This window comes from Mustela putorius, unplaced genomic scaffold, assembly GCF_011764305.1.
Source record: "Mustela putorius furo isolate JIRA1106 unplaced genomic scaffold, ASM1176430v1.1 tig00003896_pilon_pilon_pilon, whole genome shotgun sequence".
In the NCBI taxonomy this organism is placed as follows: Eukaryota; Metazoa; Chordata; class Mammalia; order Carnivora; family Mustelidae; genus Mustela; species Mustela putorius.
Genome location: NW_025422045.1, coordinates 8,782,052 through 8,805,049, shown reverse-complemented (window position 1 = coordinate 8,805,049; position 22,998 = coordinate 8,782,052). Strand labels below are relative to the sequence as shown.

The following is a 22,998-nucleotide window of genomic DNA, read 5'->3' as shown; positions in this document are numbered from 1 at the left end:
TTTATCACCATCCTCCTTTTGTACAGCTGGTCGACCAGCTTTTAGCTGTCTGGAGAGGAACCAGCCCGGCAGACAGACGTCCAAAGGGTAAGAGAATTAGTTAACAGGGTGTGGCCAGGTTAAACCCTTAAAGGAACCCACAGAGAATCATAAAGCACGCAGGGACTAGCTAGAGCTGGAAGAGTTATCACCACTTGGCTTGAAAGAACAAGAGAACTGTCACCCATTAGCTGTACTTCAAGGGAATAGGTAAAAATACCGCTTCCACGTAACAAGTGTGGAAACTAAAAGAGAAGAAGATAAGGTACGTAAGATGTGGAAACCCCAGGGGAAGGAATTTATTGAATCTGAAGCATCTAGCAGCAGCCAAAGGATATTGAAGAGTACTGGGGCTGAGTAAGCCATCGGTCTCACTTTGACCTTCCCCCGCTACCAACCGAAAAAGGCGGGGACTGACTGCGACCAGTTGGGACTACAACTCCCAGCATGCATCTCTGAGCGTCCTTAGCATATTTTTCGATGTTGGGATAAGTGGGCTTTCTGGGAGAATTGCATGTCGGGAATTGTAGTTGTCCCAATTGGGGTTGGCCGCCGGCCGTAACGTGCTCATTGGCGCCCAGGTCACCGCCCCCTTCCCCTCGCCGCTCGTCGGTGTATCACGCATGTACACGCAGCGCGTGCCCACGCCCCCTCCCTAGGCCTAGGACGCAGGCGCGCGCACGCTCCCCGGGCCTGGTAGGCGGAGGGGGGGGTGGGGGGGGAAAAGAGGAGGGGAAGGGAGGGAGGGAGGGAGGGGGGTTAAGTGTCTACTCTACTGAGTAGACGGCAGTCGGGTACGAAGAGCGCGAAGGCCTGGCTGCCAGACGGGTGAACTCTGCACTGAGCCTAGGGTCGGCGGGAGGGTCCGGAGCCAAGTTAGCGCGCCCTGCGTTTAGGAGTCGGGCCGCTGAGACCCGGAGGCCAACAGGGGGCAAAGCCCCGGCCTAGGCCCAGCGGAGATGTCCGGCTGCGGCGCTTGTACTTGCGGCACGGCCGCCGCGCGGCTCATCAGCTCTTCGCTGGCCTCCGCGCAGAGAGGTAACGAAGTAGTTCCTCACCTGAGCCAGTAGTGGCCCGCGAGTATACCAACCGCGGGGGGCATCCCGGGGAGGGCAAGAGGCTGGCCCCACCCTGAGGGTGTGAGGGGACGCGCGGCTTTTCGCCTGCCCCCCCGCCTTCCTCGTGGGATGGGGCTTTGCCAGCCTCTGGGGCAGCTGGTTCTTAGATTCGAAGTAAATCCCTTGTGCTCCCCCGCCCGCGCGCATTCAGGCCTCTTGACTTTGGGGCCGGAATGTGGCCACTTAGCAGAAACCCTGGAAGAGGTACGAAATGCTCCTTTCCTTAAAAAGTGTCCCCACACCCTACTCGGAGGTCCGCCGGCTACTGCCTCCCAGCCCGGCGGCGGCTTCTCCTGCGGAGTCGGGCCGGGTTCCCTTCCGGCCTGTCGGGTGCTCCGGGAAGGACTCGGGTGAGGGGCTGCCACTGTTGGGGCGCCCCGCCGAGCCGGCCGTCCCGGGCGCAGGCCGCGCGAGAGCCACCGTGTCACTGTCATTGTGCGGCCGCTTACGCCGGGGCATAAGCAGGGCTCACAACCAACCCTCTCGGCGCCGGGGAAACCTCGCGGCCCGCAGGGAAACGGCCGGGGTGCCTGGGGAAATTTTATCGCAGAAACTGTTTTTGAAGTACTTAAATGTCTCAGCAGTCTTTGGCCCGTTTTCCCAACTTGACGGTCCGATATAGTTTATTAAGTGTGGCGCTTGTTTACCTTTACTTTCTGTTGATCAGGAGCTGTTAAACAGTGTCATCCCAGCCAAGAGATTCCGGAAAAGAAACCATTTTCTTCTTCCCCAGATCTATGAATATCAGACTAGAGGCTAGATGTAATCACTTTTAGACCAATTAGTTTTATTTTGGCTTGTCAATTTAGGATGTTTGGGTAAATAAAAATCCCATTTTCCTGTATTTTAGGTTAATATAAATGCTCTTAGCATTTACAAAAGGTGTATTTTGGGACAGTTTAGTTCACAAAGCGGGATTAAATAAAGTAATGTGGGCAGAAGCATTTGTAAAGTAATACAGAAAAGTAGTTTCAAGACATTGTTAAACCTCAACAAGCAGATGTCTTTATTCCAGGAATTTGGGTTGAAACCGTTTGAAAGTGACATTTAAATTCATTTATTTGACATCTTTTTTGGGGACTCTACTATGTACTGGGCCCTGTTTTGGTGCTAGAGATAGAGTGGTGAACATGTCCTCATTTGCAAGTTTAAAATCTACAGAAGTAGGCAAAGAATAATTTATCATTTCTAGAAGTGGGTGAAGTGTGTTTGTGTTCCGTTTGGGCAGGGAAGACTTCTTTGACAGAGTTCTTTATCTGTTGGAGTGAGTTGTGCCATAAAATTGAATCATCGGGGGTGTGTGGTAATTCTTTCATTTTCAGAACAGCCACTGATTTAAAATTTTAATGTATAATTAGGTGAAGCAACAATTTAATGGCTTTAGATATGATCATTTATTATATAAGTTTGTCAGAAGTTTTCAGAGATATTGAACCATTGTGTCTGCTGTAAATTAAGCTTAAAATATGGGACATTACTTCATATCATTGTGGAATTTAATATTTTTATATAACAGTGAAACAGCAAATGGTTATCACATTGATTTAAGACTTTCTCAGAGCTTCATTAACATAAAATGTTTATTGTCCATAGTAGAAACTCAAAGTGTAAACTAGTCTGCAATATAGAAATAATTTTCTTTAAGGTTAAAAAACTCCAGGAAGGTTATTTTTATTTAGGATTCTTGGAAAGAGGAAGAGAGGCAAAAGAAAAAGAAAAATCAGAATTGAACTTTAGCTAGTTTGTTATTATAGAGTTAAGAATTTTAGCAATATAATATAGGTAAACAAAAAATTTAATCAAAATAGTCTTATACCATGAAATTATACAATGGAGTAAAAATAAGATTTCAGACCTCTCTTGAAGTGTAGTGCTATTCTCTATTTCCGTTTGTTAGACTTAAAAAGAAATTTTTTTAAAGTTTTTTAAAAATTTGACAGAGAGAGTGAGAAAGAACATGAAAGGGGAGAGGGTCAGAGGGTGAAGCAGGTTCCTGGCGGAGGCGGAGCAGGGAGCCGGTTGTGGGTCTTGATCCCAGGGTTCTGGGATCATGACCTGAGCTGAAGGCGGTTGCTAAACCAGCTGAGCCACCCAGGTACCTTAGACTTTAAAATTTTTAAATGCTAGTTTGAAAAATTATTTGGTAGATTGTCATGCTTGATACAGGATGTTTTCTTTTCCTGGTTGGCTATGTGTATCTTCAATTTAATGTGTTTTCCTACTGTTCTCATTGAATATGAAACCTATAGTACAGTAGAAACTTTAAATATTTTCTCTACCCAAACTTCTGATACTTTTCAATCTGCATGTATTTTTGTACATATGTATAAGTATGTATATATTTTAATGCACTTTTCATATATGTAAATTTGCATTCTAAATATGTACATTTAGGAATGCTTGATTCCATTTACAAAATTCTGAATGATAGTACTTGGTCTGAATTTGGTTGTGAGAAGTGTGGAATCACATGTAACACCCTTGATTTTTGGTTCTGTTCTGTCCATGTCCAGTGAAAGGGTGTCACCTCATGAGGGTGTAAGTGAAGATGTGAAGATGCTCAAACATGTTGATGTCCATAATTTTCATGATAGTTGTGTAATGTGCTTACCTTAACAGCTTTTAGCCAGAATTTAAGTCATCTCTCTCTTTTGTTAAATACAGTACAAATTAAATAAGGCAAAGTGAATAAATGATAGCGCATCTTTATTTCTGCAATTGCAAACTTTTTTAAAAGACTTTACTTATTTATTAGAGAGGAAGAGCCAGCACAAGCAGGGGGGAAGGGCAGAGGGAAAGGGAGAAGCAGACTCCCCACTGAGCAGGGAGCATGATGGAGCAGAGCTCCATCCCAGGACCCTGAGATCAAGACCAGAACTGAAGGCAGCCACTTAACTGAATGAGCCACCCATGCACCCCTGCGAACTATTTCTTAAACATTTCTCTTTTCTTGGCATATTCCTTTTCAGACCAACAGACTAGCCTTAGTGAAAACTCATCAAACATTTTTGAACTTGAGGAAAGTTGTTATAGGAGTGATGTTATTTTTCTTCATTCAGAAGTACTCAGGGGTGCCTGGGTCACTCAGTCGGTTGAGCATCTCACCCTTGGTTTTGGTTCAGGTCATGATCTCAGCATGGTGAAATCAAGGCCCGAGTTGGAATTTGCTTGAGATTCTCTCCCTCTGCCCAGTCCCCTCCCCCGCCCTCAGTACGGGTACATTCTCTCTTGCAGATAAATCTTTAAAAATACATATATCATTTAAAAAGTATTCAGAATTCAGGAAATAATAACTTGGTCATAAAGTGAAAATTTGAGGGGTGCCTGGGTGGCTCAGTGAGTTAAAGCGTCTGCCTTCAGCTCAGGTCATGGTCTCAGGGTCCTGGGATCCAGTCCAGAGTCCAGCTCTCTGTGCAGTGGGGAGCCTGCTTCCTCCTCTCTTTCTCTGCCTGCCTCTCTGACTACTTGTGATCTGTCAAATAAATAAATAAATCTTTAAAGAAAATTAAAATCAAATGAAAATTTGAAATTAATAAAAGCAATAAGTGTGTAAGTTGCTGGCATTATTTGTTTTTGTTGAAATTTTTTTCAATTTTTGTTAGAAGTTAGAGACCAGGTGGTTAAGCAAGCATTTAACTTACTTGCCATTTCATCAATTATTATACACTTAAATACTGTCACTTAAAAAAGATGGTAATTTAAAATTTTTCATTAGCTCTATTTCTAAAATTTAAAGGCCAGTTCATCTTTTAAGTTGAATCTTTTTTTATATTTTTATTTTTTAATTTTTATTTTAAAGATTTTTATTTATTTAAGAGAGAGAGAGAAAGAGAGCATGAGTGGGTAGGGGGAATAGGCAGAGGCAGAGGTAGAAGCCAATTCACCCCTGAGCAGGAACCTGACTGGATCTCTATCCCAGTATCGTGGGATCATTACCTGAGCCAAAGGCAGATGCTTAACCAACTGAGCTACTCTGGCGCCCCTGTTTTTTAGAGAAAGCTTAGTTTAAGGTTGAATATAGGAATTCAGATACTTAAAAGTTGAATAAATTACTCTCCTAGTTCTCAATAGCCCTAAAATCAAAGTACCTTATTCTAGTATTTCTTTTTAAAAACAGCTACTCGGGGTGCCTGGGTGACTCAGTGGGTTAAAGCTTCTGCCTTCAGCTCAGGTCATGATCCCCAGGGTCCTGGGATCAAGCCTCTCATCTCAGCAGGGAGCCTGCTTCCCTCTTTCTTTCTGTTTCTTTCTCTGCCTGCCTCTCTGCCTTCTTGTGATCTGTGTCTGTCAAATAAATAAGTAAAATATTAAAAAAAATAAAATAAAAAATAAAAAACAGCTGCTCTAAAACTCAGAACGTTTTATTTGTATGACAAAAGTTTTGTAAATGGTTTAGCTTTTAACCATCTTCTCTTGTTGCTGCCAACTATTCTTTCGAAATATACTTTACAGAAGTACTTCCCTTTTCTTTTTTTTTGAAGATTTTATTTATTTATTTGAGAGAGAGACAATGAGAGAGAGCATGAGCGAGGAGAAGGTCAGAGGGAGAAGCAGACTCCCCATGGAGCTGGGAGCCCGATTCAGGACTCGATCCCGGGACTCCAGGATCATGACCTGAGCTGAAGGCAGTCGTCCAACCAACTGAGCCACCCAGGTGTCCCCACTTCCCTTTTATTATAGGGGTTTTTCTCCTGGGGTTCACAGGCCTCCAGTGTGTCCAGAGGGATAGAATTCATAAGTTGTTAATTTTATTTTCACTAATCACTAACTGAAATGTAGTATTTCCTTCAATTTTGAATGGAGGCAACAACCCACAGTAGTATTTGCAGTATCTGTGAATTTGTCACCAATCAAAATCACAGATATTTTCTTACCACATTACAGTTGTGCGTATCTCAAGGTACTGTTGTGTATACTTTACACTACTTTGAGATCATGGTAGTTATTTAAAAAGCTGTTAAGGGGGCACCTGGGTGGCACAGTCTGTTATGCTTGAGCCTTTGGCTCAGGTCAACCTCTTTATCCATTCATCTATTGTTGGACACTTGGGCTGCTTTCATAGTTTGGTTATTGTAAATAGTGCTACAATAAAACTAGGGGTGCATATATCCATTTGAATTAGTGTCCTTGCATTTTTTGGGTAAACACCCAGTAGTAGTGGGTACTGGATCATAGGGTAGTGCTATTTTTAATTTTTTGAGGGAACTGCATACTGTTTTCCACAGTGGCTGTACCGGTTTGTATTTCTTTTCTTTTTTTTTTTTTTTTAAAGATTTTATTCATTTATTTGACAGAGAGAGGGACAGATCACAAGTAGGCAGAGCAGCAGGCAGAGAGAGGGGGGAAGCAGGCTCCCTGCTGAGCAAAGAGCCCGATGTGGGGCTCGATCTCAAGACCCTGAGATCATGACCTGAGCCGAAGGCAGAGGCTTTAACCCACTGAGCCACCCAGGCGCCCCCCGGTTTGTATTTCCACCAGCAGTGTAGAGGGTTCCTTTTTCTCCAAATCCTTGCTAACGCCTGTAGTTTTCTTGGGTTTTTGATTTTAGACATTTGACAGGTGTGAAGTGATCTCATCGTAGTTTTGATTTAATTTCCCTGATGATGACTTATATGGAGCATCTTTTTGTGTGTGTATTGGCCATCTGGATGTCGTCTTTGGAGAAATGTCTGTTCATGTGTTTTGCCCATTTTTTAAATTTAATTTTTTAATTATTCATTTATTTGACAGAGATCACAAGTAGGCAGAGAAAAGGGGAAGCAGCCTCCCCACTAAAGCAGGCTCCCCGCTGATCAGAGAGCCCAATGCGGGGCTCCATCCCAGGACCCTGGAATCATGACCTGAACCGAAGGCAGAGGCTTTAACCCACTGAGCTACCCAGGCACTCCTGTTCTGCCCATTTTTAAATTGGATTATTTATTTTTAGTCTTGAGTTGTATCTGTTCTTTATATATTTTAGATATGAGCCCTTTATCAGTATGTGATTTGGGAATGAAAATCTTCTCCCATTCATCAGGTTGCCTTTTAGTTTTGTTGATGATTTCCTTCACTGTGCAGAAACTTTTATTTTGATGCAGTCCCAATAGTTTATTTTTGCTTTTATTTCCCTTGCCTCAGGAGACATATCTAGAGAAATGTTGCTATGGCTGATGTCAGAGAAATTATTGCTTGTGCTCTCTTCAAGGATTTTTATGGTTTCAGGTCTCACATTTAAGTGTTTAATCCATTTTGAATTTACTTTTGTGTATGGTGAAAGAAAGTGGCCCAGTTTCATTCTCTGAAGTGTTGCTGTCCAGTTTTCCCAATACCATTTGTTGACTGTCTTTTTCCCATTTTGTGTTCATTCCTGCTTTATTGAAGATTAATTGACCATATAATTTGGGTTTATTTCTGGGTTTTCCATATTGATCTAAGTATTTCTTTTTATGTCAGTGCCATACTGTTTTAATTATTGCAACTTTGTAGTATAACTTAAAGTTTGGAATTGTGATACCTTCAGTTTTTCTTTTTAAAGATTTCTTTGGTATTTCGGGTCTTTTGTGGTTCCACAAAATTTTAGGACTGTTTGTTTTAGTTCTTTGAAAAATGCTGTTGATATTTTGATAGGGATTGCGTTAAATCTGTAGATTGCTTTGGGGTAGTATGGACGTTTTAATAGTATTCTTCCAACCCATGAGTGTTTTTTAGTTTTCAGAGTATAGGTCTTTTCACCTCTTTGGTTAAGTTTATTCCTAGATATTTCATTGTTTTTGGTGCAATTGTAAATGGGATTTTTTTTTTTAAATTAAACTCTCTGCTGCTTTTTTTTTCCCCCAAAGATGTTATTTACTTATTTTGTTGGTGGCAGGGGGTAGCACAAGCGGGGGAGCCGGAGAGGAAGAAGCAGGCTCCTTGATAAGCTGGGAACCTGGTGAAGGGCCCCATCCCAGGACCCGGGATCATGACTCAAACTGAAGGCAGACATTTAACCAACTGAACCACGCAGGCACCCCTGCTGCTTCATTTTTTAGCATACAGGGAGGGCTACAGCAGATTTCTGTACATTGATTTAGTATCCTGTGACTTTACTGAATTCATTTATCTGTTCTAGCTTTTTGGTGCAGTCTTCAGAGTTCTATATATTTAGTATCAGGTCTTCTGCAGATAGAGTTTTACTTTTTTGCCAGTTTGGATGCATTTTATTTATGTTGTCAAATTGCTACAGCTAGGACTTCCAATACTGTGTTGAATAAAAGTGGTAGGAGTGGACATCACCTTAGGGGAAAAGCTCTTAGTTTTTCACCATTGAGTATGATGTTGGCAAAAAGCAGATTTTAAAAATATTTTGATAACTACTTCAAATTGGTTTCCTTTGTTATGTATTTTATTCTGTACATTTTAAAACATTATTTTGAGAAGGGGTCCATAAATACACTTTACCAGACTCCCAAAGGAGTTCATGGCACAAAAAATGTTTCAAACTTCTAATGACTACAGTGATTTCTGTGAAGATTGTATAACCTTGATGAGTAAGTAATCATTTAAACTGTTCAGTATGGTGGCTTAAAAGGTGTAGTTCCCTGGGATGCCTAGGTGGCTTAGACGGTTGGGTGTCTGCCTTTGGCTCAGGTCATGATCCTGCAGTCTGGGATCAAGCCCAGTGTTGGGCTCCTTGTTTGGCGGGGACCCTGCTTCTCCCCCTGCCTGCCGCTCCCCCTACTTGTGCATGCGTGCTCTCCCTCTGTCAGATAGATAGATGGATTGATTGATTGATTGATTGTGGTTCCCAAGGTTGCTTGGATGATTCAGTTGGTTGAGTGTCTGACTCTTGTGTTTTGGCTCAGGTCGTGATCTCAGGGTTTGGATTGATCCCCTTGTGGGGTTCCGTGCTCACTGGGGAGTCTGCTTGAGATTCTTTCTCTGCCTCTCCCTCTGCCCCTCCCCATGCTTGCGTGCACCATGCTTTCTCTTTCTAAAATAAATAAATCTTTTTTTTTTTAAAGATTTTTATTTATTTATTTATTTTTAGATTTTTATTTATTTATTTGACAAAGAGAGACAGCGAGGGAGCACAAGCAGGGGAGGGAGAAACAGGAGTAGGGAGCCCAAGTCGGGGCTCAATCCCAGGACTCCGGGATCACGACCCAGGCTTAAGGCAGACACCCAATGACTGAGACACCCAGGCACCCCTAAAATAAATACATCTTAAAAAAAAAAAAATGTAGTGCCCAGACCATCATCATTAGTATAACCTGGCAATTTGTTAGAAATAAATTCTTTGGTCCAACTTCAGCCCTTCTGAGTCAGAACCAGGGCATATTTCTTGCAGTCTGTTTTATTTTAACAAGCTCTTCAGGTAATTCTGGTGCATGCTCAAGTTTGAGAAGCACTGGTGTAGTATTTATGGCATCTTCTTGGTACAGCCCATAGATTACAGAACGTTAAAACTGCATCAGGGCTAGCAAAGAAATTTTTTTAAAAAAGATTTTTGTCTATTTAAAAGAGAATGAGTGAGGGAGAGAACATGAGCAGGGAGAGGGGGAAAGAGCACTGATTTTTTTTTTCTATTCAGAATAAGTAGACTTTAAAAGGCTCATGTTCATAATTTTTATTTCTCTTAAATTCCTGAAGATAATTTCCTTTCAGCTTATTTTCTAATAACATTAGATATTGTAAATTGATAAACAGTGTTTTGAAAGATATATTTTATTGTAAATGGGATATAATATACTGTGATACTTTAGGATTAAGTTTTATTAAATCTTTTATTTATTAAGATTTTATTTATTTGTCAGAGAGAGCGCATGCACTCAAGCAGGGGGAAGCAGCAGGCTCCCTGCTAAGCAAGAAGCCCGGTTTGCGACTCCATCCTGGGCTGCTGGGATCATGACCAAAGCCAAAGGCAGATGCTTATCGGACTAAGCCATCTAGGCATACCAGGGTTAAGTTTTATTCTAAAACATCTAAGTGCAAATAGTCTTATGTAAAGCTTGTTGTAATTGTAGTTTTCTTTGTGAATACATTGTAAAGTTTCAATAAAAAGTTACATTTGTTACGTAGATTATAATAAATTATTCTATTCTGCCATTCATACTGATTTATGGATATTTTCTTTTTTCCATTTTTTAAAAATTTGAATTCCATTAATTAACATATAATCTATTGATTTCAGAGGTGTAGAGGTCATTGTTTCAACACTCTTATGTAATACCCAATGCTCATTACATTGTGTCCTAAATGTTTATCACCCAGTTACCTCATCTTCCCACCTCCCTCCCTTCCAGCAACCTTCAGTTTGTCTCCTTTTTAAAAATTTTTTATATTTTATTTATTTATTTGACAGAAATCAACAGAGGGAATACAAGCAGGGGGAGTGGGAGAGGGAAAAACAGGCTTCCCACTGAGCAGAGAGCCTGATGTTGGGCTCCTGGGATCATGACCTGATCCGAAGGCAGATGCTTAATGAACTGAGCCACCCGGGTGCCCCATTCAGTTTGTTTCCTATGATTAAGAATTTCTTAGAGTTTGTCTCTCTCTCCGGTTTTGTCTTGTTTTATTTTTTCCTCCCTTCCCCTATGACCCTTTTTTTTGTTTCTTAAATTCCACACATGAGTGAGGTCATGTGATAATTGTGTTTCTCTGATTGACTTATTTCAATTTGCATAATATCCTCTAGTTCTACCCAAATGGCAGGATTTCATTTTTTTTTTTTAAGATTTTATTTATTTATTTGACAGAGATCACAAGTAGGCAGAGAGGCAGGCAGAGAGAGAGAGAGGAGGAAGCAGGCTCCCTGCCGAGCAGAGAGCCCAATGCGGGACTCGATCCCAGGACCCTGAGATCATGACCTGAGCCGAAGGCAGCAGCTTAACCTACTGAGCCACCCAGGTGCCCCAGGATTTCTTTTTTTTTTTTTTTAAACATTTTTTTTAAGATTTTATTTATTTATTACACAGAGAGAGATCACAAGTAGATGGAGAGAGAGGCAGGCAGAGAGAGAGAGAGAGGAGGAAGCAGGCTCCCTGCCGAGCAGAGAGCCCAATGCGGGACTCGATCCCAGGACCCTGAGATCATGACTTGAGCCGAAGGTAGCGGCTTAATCCACTGAGCCACCCAGGCGCCCGGATTTCATTTTTTTGATGGCTGAGTAGTAGTCCATAATTTATGGATGTTTTCAAACACACATAAAAATAGAACAAGGGACACCTAAATACCCATCACCCAGCCTTAGTGTCCATTAACTTTCTGTATTCTTGATTTCATCTGTTCTTTCCCCCATTACTGTTTCTAGATTTGCTTTTTAGATTGACAGTCTTTAAACCATATTATGTCCTTTGAAAAACATTAACGTGTAGCTTAAAATTCATGAACTACCTTAAATCTCATTCTAATGAGAGTAATGGCTATCATTTACTGCAAAAAAAAGAAAAAGGAAATTTACACTTGAGAAAATTTGAAATGTTTTTTGAAAACATCACTTAAGAAAACATCAAATGTAGTTTATTTTTTTAATATTAATTTCAAGTTTAATAGTGTTAAGCAAAATTTTCCAGCTTGTGAATTAAGGGCTAGTATTGTCATAAACCTTAATCCTTTTTTAGTGCTGCTTGTGAATTTATATAGAGATGAGACAATTTATATCTTTCCTGATAAGTCTGATGTTTTTACTTTTGTGTTTTTTGGGATTAGAGATGTGCTAGGGCAATAAATGGCTTAAAAAAAAAAAAACCCTAGTTCTAGGGTGTCTTGGTGGCTCAGTGGGTTAAGTCTCTGCCGTCGACCCAGGTCATGATCTCAGGGTCCTGGGATGGAGCCCCACATCAGGACTCTCTGCTCAGCGGGGAGCCTGCTTCCCCTTCTCTGTCTGCCTTCCTCACTGCCTACTTGTGATCTCTTTCTCTGTCTGTCAAATAAATAAATAAAATCTTAAAAAAAAAACCAGTTCTAACAGTGTACACAAATGTGTTGGAAAACTGGAGTTAATAAAAATCAGTCAGTTATATAACTAAGCAGTTGCTTTTGAATAGTTTGCAGGACACTATTTATTTTGTTTCTTTTTTTTTTTTTTTTTTTAAGACGGAGAGGGAGTGGGGAGGGGTAGAAGAGAGAGAGACCAAATCTTAACTTACACTCCATGCCCAGCACAGGGCCCAGTGCAGGGCTCAATCTCACAACCCTAAGATCCTGACCTGAGCTGACATAGAGAGTCAGATGTTTAACTGACTGAGCCACCCAGCTGCCTCTTAGAGGACATAATTTTAAACCAGTTTTTGTGTTTGGATACAATGTGTACATCTGTGTATAATCTCTTAAAAGACCTAACAGGTATAGAAATAAAAATTTAAAGCCGGAGTTGAGAATTTTGCAGGGAGTAAAATGAGGGAGATAAAGTTAGTTTTTTAAATTTATTTAACTATCAACTTTAAAACCTTGCCCCCTTTTTGTTACTACCTGCTAACCCCTAACCGTGCTCTGATACTGCTAGGAAACTTTCTTCTTTGGCTATTCATTAAGATTCATTAATGTATATTAGTTTATGCAGGGTTGTGAGTAATCCTACAGTACTCAGTACTGAAACCTATGGAATTTTGTTTAACCTAAGACCATTTGATATTCTTGTGTGGGGAACATGCTTGGGAAATGCTGCCTTAGAATATGCAGTGTGACTCTTCTGCCACTGTCTGATTTATTTAGGGGTTTATTTTGTATTAATATGAGAAAAACCAGGGATCAGCCAACTGATTCCATGGACCAAAGCTGGCAACACCCATTTGTTTATGTATTGTTTGTTTTCATGTTACAGAGTAGTTAGAACTGAGACTACAAGGCCCAGAAAGCTGGAAATACTTATTATCCTGGTCCTTTACATAAAAAGTTTGCCATAGAAGTCAGTGATTAACCTTTACCTTTTTAATAATTTTAACTTCCAATATGGTAAAAGGTTAAAAAGTTGAAAGTAGGGGCACCTGATGGCTCAGTAGGTTAAAGCCTCTGCCTCTGGCTCAGGTTATGGTCCCAGCGTCAAGTCATTCTCCCAGGGTCCTGGGATTGGAGCCCCGTATCGGGCTCTCTGCTGAGTGGGGAGCCTGCTTTCCCCCTTTCTCTGCCTACTTCTGATCTCTTTCTGTCAAATAAACAAAATCTTCAAAAAAAAAAAAAAGTTGTAAGTATAGTGGTTGTACAATATTCACTGAATTAAGGTTTTTTTTGTAGGATTGAAACATTTCATTTAAATAGTTTAATCAGGGGCGCCTGGGTGGCTCAGTGGGTTAAGCCGCTGCCTTCGGCTCGGGTCATGATCTCAGGGTCCTTGGATGGAGTCCCGCGTCGGGCTCTCTGCTCAGCAGGGGGCCTGCTTCACTTCCTCTCTATCTGCCTGCCTCTCTGCCTACTTGTGATCTCTGTCTGTCAAATAAATAAATAAAATCTTTAAAAATAAATAAATAAATAAATAAATAGTTTAATCAACAGTCCATAACCTTTTAAAGAACATTTGAAGTTTCTTTTCATTGTTGCATATATTACCCCCAGTAGTCAGAAACAGCTAAGAGTTTATGTCAGTTGCTTATTTTCATTGGTAGAAATACTGTAAGAATAAGAATATATGGTATAAATGGCCTTTTTCCCCTGCAGGTGAGACAGATGTTGAGCTGCTTATCTCACATACTTTCAAAGAGCCACTCATTGTTAGAACCTGGGTGGTCTTCCCTCATTTCCAAACAACAGGCCCAAACTGAAACACCTTTATTTACCTGGAATCTGTAGGCCCAGGTCTGGCCTATTTTCTTTTTTTTTTTTTAAGATTTTATTTATTTATTTGACAGACAGAAATCACAGTCAGAGAGGCAGGCAGAAAGGGAGGGAGGAAGCAGGCTCCCTGCTGAGCAGAAAGCCCGACTAGGCTCAATCCCAGGACCTGGGATCACTACCCGAGCCTAAGGCAGAGGATTTAACCCACTGAGCCACCCAGGCGCCCCATGTCTGGCCTATTTTTACGGGGGCTTTGCCTTTGATGGTGTTACTATTTTCTCTACCATTTTGTTACTACTGCTGTGAAAACTAAAGCTTTTTCAACCTTCTTTATACTTAAGGAACATTTGTTTTCAGGGAATTTATTGAAGTCATATTAATATTTGATGTGTAGACTAATAAATTTCATTGTATTTCCAGGTATCACTTGTGGTCGCATTCATATACCCGTTTTAGGAAGGCTTGGGACCTTTGAAACTCAGATTCTACGAAGAGCTCCCTTTAGAACATTTACAGAAACACCAGCATACTTTGCATCAAAAGATGGGATAAGTAAAGATGGCTCTGGAGATGGAAATAAGGTATTTAACTTTGTTGATGTCTATATACATATTTGAGTTCTTCCCTTCAAGCAATTTAATGTAATAATAGTATTCTCTGTTCTGTCAGTTTTTATGTTTTCTGTAGGAAATATGAAATATATAAAATGATATGAAGAATTTTATGTAATTATATTTTGTGTTTTAGTTTCAACCATAAAAGTTTTATAAGCGTTGCACTTAGCAGTAGGTAAAATTCCTAACACTCCAAAGTAATAAAGAAGCTACATTAAGTAATCTTTGCAGTCAGCGCTCTGTAGGAGTAAATTAGGAGTAGCCATCATTTCCTGCTTTCACACAACTCTAAACAATTCATGGTAGTATAAACCCCACTTCATTCTCTGCCTAAAAATTTTTGGTATCTATCTCAATGTTGGATTACTCTGTAGTTAGCAAGTAGATGATAGGTGATTGTATTGGGTCAGTGAATTATTATCAGTTTTATTATGAGAATTTCACTAACACTCGAGTTAATGTTATATGCAAGACAAAATGCTAGGTGCTTTCCTATCTACACTTAATCCTAACAGTGATTCTTTAAAGTATGTAAAATTATCCCCATTTTAGAGATGAGTAAAGTTAGATTCAAGGAAGTTAGGAGTCACTACTTATCATGATAATAACTCCCAATTCGATTTCACTGAAATGTACTTGACCTGTAGTAACTTTTTTTTTCGTAGTGTTTATTGAGTCATGGAAAGAAATCTGTTTATACATGCTGGGTCATACTATTTGAAGAAGAAATACAGATAAATATATGTGTTTACTAGACTGGTTTTATTGTTCTGGTAAATAGATCTTTGATACCAATGGTAGCAGAGATATAAACTGTACTAATAATTCCATTCTAGAAATTATGAAAATTGTAAGATTAATTACAACCTATCTTGCTTATATTTAGTAACATGTAAAATGGTTTCTGAAAGTAATATTGACATTCTCTCTTTGTCTCCCCTGCTAACATTAGAAATCAGCAAGTGAGGGAAGCAGTAAAAAATCAAGCTCTGGGAATTCAGGGAAAGGTGGAAACCAGCTGAGGTGTCCTAAGTGTGGCGACTTGTGCACTCATGTAGAGACCTTTGTGTGTAAGTATTGCTTCTCTTCTTTTTCTCTACCTTGTCTATAAATCATAGACTGCATAGAAATATATCAGTTATATAAGCCAGAGTAATGTTCTTTCTGAACATTACTGATTCTCTCTTATGTTCATCAGATAACTAAAAATCCCAGGACTAGTAATACTTTGCGTGGCAGTATAAGAAATAATTTAAGCAAATTATTTGCTTCTTTATTTTGTGTGTGCGTGTGTTTATTTCAAATTTTGAATTTTGTGAGTATTATGTTAAGCTGTAGGAGAACCAAGACTTATTTATTTAGTTTATTACTCTATACTTGAAATAACCCATTGAGTATCTCATATTGTCAGATAGGTCAGTCATTTACACATTAAGGTATTTTTCCTCTCTGAGTAACCACAGGAGCCAAGCCCTCAATTCTAGAAAGTGTATGATGATTATGAATGATTCAGACACCAAGAGAAGGAAGAAATCAACAGTCCTACTTCTGCTGTTAGTGTCAGTGCCTCTCTCTGGATACAAGATGCTACTACTAGTCTTTTGTTTCATGAATCAGATAACTCATTTCCTACATGATCAGAGTTACTGGTAAGGATTCAGGAGTAAATTACATTGTACTACCATGTCAGCCTTCCCATATAGTCGAACTGTGAAAAGGTCAATAGTGGGGTTTGGCACAAGTTTCTCATGATTAGCTGGAGAGAACTCTCTGTGTTCTAACCCAAATATTAAGACTTCAGTTACAGTTTCACATTTATCATTAATATTAATTGGCCAATATATGAAAAAAAATACTGTTATATGCAGCATGGTTTTACAGTTTTGGAAAGACTTTTAAAGTAGTTCCATTCTAGGGGCGCCTGGATGGCTCCTTGGGTTAAAGCCTCTGCCTTCAGCTCAGGTCATGATCCCAGGGTCCTGGGATCGAGCCCTACATCGGGCTCTCTGCCTAGCAGGGACCCTGCTTCTCCCCTTACCCTCTCTCTTTCTGCCTGTCTGCCTGCTTGTGATCTCTGTCTGTCAAATAAACAAATAAAATATTTAAAAAAAAATAAGTTCCATTCTATAGGTAGAATGTTTGAGATTCTCTTCATGGTGTTGCCTTGCAAGAGAGCAAAGAGAAGAATCAGTTTGAATGAAAACTAATTTGGTTGCAAAATAAAATGAAAGAACAGGATGTTATGATTTCCAAATAACGTTTGCTATTAACAAATTTGGTGTGAAATAATAGAACTCTAAGAGGTCTGAGAATTGTTCAGTTCATAGTGGCAGTGTCATATTAACAGATTTTAATCAAGAGTTTTATCTTTTTTGGGGCGCCTGGGTGGTTCAGTTAAGCATTTGCCTTCAGCTCAGGTCATCTCAGGGGCCTGGGATCGAGCCTCATGCCCAGCTACCTGCTTAGCAGGTATCCTCCCTCACCTTCTCCCTCTGCCACTCCTCCTGCTTGTGCTCTCTCTCTCTCAAATAAAAAAATAAAATTAAAAAAAAAAAAAAGTTCATTCTCTTTTTTCTTCCAGAGAAAGATTTCAGTCTTTGTAGATTAAAATCTTTCCTTAGAGTAAACTTTCCTTAAAGTAAACCTTAGAGCAAACATTCCTTAGAGTAAAAAAGGAGAAACTAATATTTAATAAATGCCAGTATGTACAGTTTTATTCTCACAGTCTTATTTCTGTCAGGACAAAAAAATGAGAGTATCCTCATTTTTATAAGTGAAGAAGCTAAGATTTAGCAAGTTTAACTCATCCAAGGTTACAGAGCAGTGATTTGCTATTCATACTTTCCCCCCCTAACATTTATGCATTTATTTGAGTGAGAGAGAGAGCACACAAGCAGGAGGGGCAGAGGGAGAAAGAAAGAGAATCTCAAGCAGATTCTGTGCTGAGCGCAGAGCCTGATGTGGGGTAGTCTCATGACCGTGAGATCACATCCTGAGCCAGAACAGAGTCTGGATGCTTAACCTATTGCACCATCCAGGAGCCCCTCTCTCATACATTTTTAGCAGCTAGAATTGTCTAGGGTTAAACTGGCTCCTATTGAGATTAAATTTATTTTCCTTTTACATGGTGTTTTCAAAATTTGGCGGGTTGTATTAATCACTGAGAGTGGTTATTAAACATGTAGGTTCTCTCCTTCCCTAGAGATGAGATTCTCTAGATGTTGAGTGGTATCCTAGAATATGTATGTTTAACAGTGAGACCAAGTGTGGGAAAAACTCTAATGTTATTTAATCAACTCAAGGCTGAGGTTGTTTCCTTTGGGAATTCTAATTGGGGAGGTGGAATGTGGGAGTAGAGAATGGAGAAGAAAAAAAGAAGAGTAGGGATACTTAGAGATAATTTAGTAAGCCAACATCTGTTGAGACAGCCACTACTAGGGTCCTGAAAATAAACACAGATGAACATGACACCATCCTGTCCTCTGGAATTTAATGCATGGGAGTGATAGGCCCCCAACAGTGAGATATTGCCCCCCTGTCTTGGTTTTTCTGACCCATAATATAGGTCTCTTTTGAAAGCTGAGGATCTTCTTTGTCTACTCACTGAAAATTGAAGAGTTTTGTTGAAGTGCAAGTTATTCCTTTTGTTTGAATCTACATTTATTTGGTTATTGGCTCATAAACATCTTTTTATGTACTTTTTGATCTTTTATCTTTTTTTGTTGTTGAGTTAGAAGAAAGAATTCTTATTCTGAGTACTAGACCTTTATCCAGAGATTTGATTTAAATATTTTTTCTTATTCCGTAGGTAGTTCTTTCCTTTTAAATACTGTATAGCAGGTGTCAGCCAACTTTCACTATGAAAGACCAAATAGTAAATATTTTAGGCTTTGTGGGCCCTGTAGTCTGTGTTGTCCTGTGCTGTTAAAGTGGGAAGCAGTCAGAGACTATGTGAATCAATGAGGTTCGCTGTGTTCCTTTAAAATTTTGCATATAGACACTGAAATTTGAATTTCGTTTTTTTTCCCGAAGTGTAAAAACTATTAGCTCATGGACCTTTCTGTATATATTCCACCTCACAAGTATATTTGTAGTGATTTTTATGTTCTTTTACTGCGGTATTACTCTTGTTTGACTTTGTTGAAATAAAATACCATTTTTATAGGTAGCAATATGATGCATAGAAAATCATCAGAAATTGAAATAATAATATCTAAGATTTTTTCTTTTTAGAGAGAGTGAGAGCAGAGAGAGCACAAGTGGGGAGAGGGAGAGAGTGAGACTTTTAAGCAGGCTCCACCCTCAGCATGGAGCCTGACCTAGGGCTCCCATCTCACGACCCTGAGATCATGACCTGAGCTGAAATCAAGAGTCAGACGCTTAACCAACTGAGCTACCCAGGCTTACCCATATCTAAGAAATTTTTTATTATAAGTACTCATATATACTGTTCTTTAGGTATTTTTGCCTTTTAAGTAACTTGTCAAACATGAATAGTTTCCTCACTTTTATTTAAGGTAGAACCTTTAGTTGTTCTTTATGTACATAGTATTTTTTGAAGGCTTACTGTACTTACATGTTTTATACAATAGGAATTAAACTTTACTGTTTGGTTTAGAGATTTCATGTTGGACCCTGAAACTTGTTAAAAGTCATGAACTTTCATTTAAACAAATCTGAGAAAGTTTTTACTGAGGTTGTCTTTTTGTTACACTATACAAGGGTGTCTACTGGGATTAGTATTCTGCATATGAAGGAATACAGTAGCATGCTTGTAGTAATCATTTAAAGGAAAGTGGTTTATTTATCCCCTGATAATTTAACAAAATTAGATTTTGCCACTTGTCTTCAGGAGTAAAAAATAAACATTGCAGTGCTCATTATTTCTTTTTTCCAAAATAGCATTTTGATAAATAAAATTGAATGTGGGTATATGTTGGACATGTTTCATTGTAAAATTGATATTGTGATATTCGAGTAGGATGTAAACAACCCTTCTAAAGTAAGCAAAGAGGGATGCAATCTGTTTAGTCTCTTTCCCTTTGACCTAATTTCTTTAGAGAAATATTTTGTTCTTGTGTTTGCAAGCCAGATATTCCTGTCATTCAGCCTGAACTAGATCAGAGGCTTCTCTGCCCTTTAATCCTTGACTTGTTTACCATTAATAATAGCTGTAAAGTGATGCTTCCTTTTAAAGTAAAGGCACTGACTATCTTTCCCATTGGTGGAGAATGATGATAAGGTATTGGGGTTTGTGTGAATCCAAAGTACTTGGAATAGCTTGGTCTTTTTCTTTAGTATTTGTAGGTGATCAGTACATAGAAAACATGGATGATCTCTCTTCTAGTTTAAAATTTGCTGCTAGGGGGACGCCTGGGTGGCTCAGTTGGTTAAGCAGCTGCCTTCGGCCCAGGTCATGATCCCAGCGTCCTGGGATCAAGTCCCACATCGGGCTCCTTGCTTGGCAGGGAGCCTGCTTCTCCCTCTGCCTCTGTCTGCCTGTGCTCACTCCCCCCCGCCATAAATAAATAAAATCTTAAAAAAAAAAAATTTTGCTGCTAGGGGCACCTGGGTGTTGCTAGTCAGTTAAGTGGCTACTGTCAGCTCAGGTCAGGATCCCAGCCAGGGTCCTGGGATGGAGCCGCATGTCGGGCTCTCTGCTTAGTGGGGAGTCTACTTCTCCCTCTCCCTCTGTGCTCTTGTTCTCTCTCTCAAGTAAATAAATAAAACATAAAATAAAATAAAATTTCCTGATAGAATTTATCCAGAATGTAATTTTGATTAACTTTGTGTTTAAGAATATGTACATAAATATTAAATTGATTGACTTAATAGATTTATTTTTGAAATACAGAATTGTCTTTTTTTTTTTAAGTTCGATTATTTCATGAAGATATAGGTAGGTGTACTTACCAGTATAGTTTTTCTGGTAATCTATGGGTAGGTAGTTACAATATTTCCAAAGGAGAGATTCTCATAGTTTTATTTTTTTAATTCTTTAATTTAAATTCCATTTAATTAACATATACTGTATTATTAGTTTCAGAGGGTGAAATCAGTAATTCATCAGTTGTGTACGACACCCAGTTCTCATTCCATCAAGTACCCTCCTTAATGTCCATCACCCAGTTACCCCATACCCCCTACATACCTCTCCTCCAACAACTCTCAGGTCATTCATTGTTAAGAGTCTCCTTATGGTTTTCCTCTCTCTGTTTTCCTTTTATTTTTCCTTCCCTTTCCCTATGTTCATCTGTTTTGTTTCTTAAATTCTACATACAAGTAAAATCATATGATATTTGTCTTTCTCTGTCTGACTTATTTCACTTAGCATAATACCGTCTAGTTCTGTCCCACATCATTGCAAATGGCAAGATTTCATTCTTTTTGTTGGCTGAATAATATTCTGTGTGTGTGTGTGTGTGTGTGTGTGTACACACATACCACATCTTTATCCATTCATCTGTCAGTGGACATCTGGGCTTTTATTTTGGCTATTGTGGACATTGCTGCTATAAACATTGGGGTGCACATACCCCTTCAGAGATTCTCATGGTTTTAAAAAATTATTTTTCTTTGCAGTTTTAGCTATCTAGTTAGATTACACAAAGGTAACATAAAAATGTATTACCCAGACCTACCAACATATAACTAATTCCTGTGTATCATTTGCTCTGTATCTGTTAGTAATCTGTGTGAGAGTCTCTTCTATGCTTTCCAAGATCCCTGGTTACATTGGTAGAGTTAAGCTTGGAGAAGATATAAGAGTATATGTCCATATACCTGTATCCCATAGGTATGTTTTAGAAGGAGAGAGAAAAAAAGGAAATGACCTTTGGCTTAACACAGGATATTCTGTAGCTGATGCATTGATACTGAGGTAACCCTTTGACCCTCACTTTTATTTTTTAATTTTTCAAAATTTTTTGCCCTCACTTTTAATTGTTCCTATGTTGTTTTCAAAAGCTGTATGATTATCTTTAAGTCAATATGAGTGAGAATGTTATTTTGTTAGTTTCTTAATGGGTTTCAGGTCAAAGAAACAGGAACTAGTGGAGTTGTTAAAAAAATGAAAATAAGGAGGGCATGAAACAGTTTTATATATTTACCAAGTCGTTTTTAAAAATGCTGATAGGTTTGAAAAGAACCTGAAGAACATATATATGTATATATATATTATTTTTTTTCCTCACATTTTTAGGGATTGAAATTGATTTCTCTCTTTTAACTTCTGTGTATATTTGAAATTTTTCATAAGAAAATCTTATAAAAATAGAAGAATTTATTCGTGGTACTTTTCACATTTTCTTCATTCGAGTATCTCAGTAAAATAAATGATTAATATTTTTCTAGTGGTTATTTCTAAATTAAATTTAGTGAATAGAAGTTGAAAGAACATCAGCCAATCTTTTCTCTTAATAAAGTATATCACAAAATGAAAGAACCTAGTGGAAAATCAACAAAATGATTTACTGAACTCGTTTATTTGTATCATCTATCTTAGGTATAAACTAAGTTGTTTGTTGTAGCTAGTGGAGTGAATTACAGCCTACTTTTTGTCAAGTACATAGCTTTCATTTACCATGAGTCTGTTAGGTTAAACACTATTTAAATTATTTTTCCTTGGCTGACCTTTCTTTCCTTTTACAGCATCTACCCGTTTTGTGAAGTGTGAAAAATGTCACCATTTTTTTGTTGTACTATCTGAAGCAGACTCAAAGAAAAGCATAATTAAAGAACCTGAATCAGCAGCAGAAGCTGTAAAATTGGCATTCCAACAGAAACCACCTCCTCCCCCAAAGAAGGTATAAGTCTTAGCTTAGTCCTTTAAGCACTTTATCTTGAAAACATTTCATTATTCTCCTCTCCTAATTTATATTGGATCTTAATACTAGTACCTAAACAAGTCTTAAACTCTTAATATGGACTATATCTGGCTCAATTCTTTTTGATACTTGAATTTTGATACTTTGAATTTAGGTATGGAGTCCATTGTCATGATTGTGGCATTCAGTAATAATGAAATATAGTTGGATGATTAAAATAGTGTTAATACTAAATTAATCTAAAATTATATCCATAAAATGGAGCAGCTATGGATATATTTTTCTTAGTTTGGGCCCCTAAATAATACCAGCCTGCAATTTCTCCCATAAATTAGTCTACTTTATGATAAAGCAGCCTCAGTCTAACAGTGGAAGCAAGTAATTTTTTCACGACTTGTGTGCCAGGGATGTCCTGTATAGTGCTCTGGCTTTTGTGGTAGGGGCTCCTTCCAAGAGTCTCAGATTGTGATCTGGCCATATGAAACATGGCAGAGTATATCACCCGCTCCATTGGCTACTTGCTTGCTTAGATTATTTCTTACCCTCTGCCTCAGTGTAGCTTTTTTCTGCTGTATTAAGACACCAGTGCATTTATCTCTACCTCCAAATGTGCTGTGGCAGATTTAATAATTCATGGATATAATTTGTGAGGAATCAGGATTTTAAAAAACT

At 38.8% G+C, this 22,998-nt stretch overlaps 1 protein-coding gene across 3 annotated transcripts in view; it reads left to right on the top strand.

The window, feature by feature from the left end:
* Positions 1 to 782: 782 nt before the first annotated feature.
* CLPX (caseinolytic mitochondrial matrix peptidase chaperone subunit X) overlaps positions 783 to 22,998 on the top strand; it is a 44,043-nt gene continuing 21,827 nt past the window's right edge. Inside the window, exons 1-4 of one of the 3 annotated variants that reach the window (XM_004758678.2) lie at positions 783 to 1,077; positions 14,307 to 14,467; positions 15,453 to 15,570; positions 22,151 to 22,305. In XM_004758678.2, coding sequence (XP_004758735.1) covers positions 999 to 1,077; positions 14,307 to 14,467; positions 15,453 to 15,570; positions 22,151 to 22,305 — 513 coding nt within the window. In that variant the 5' untranslated portion in view covers positions 783 to 998. Of the gene's footprint in view, positions 1,078 to 1,149; positions 1,362 to 14,306; positions 14,468 to 15,452; positions 15,571 to 22,150; positions 22,306 to 22,998 lie in introns of those variants that run through there. The other 2 variants (XM_004758677.3, XM_004758679.3) reach the window with 2 other exon arrangements.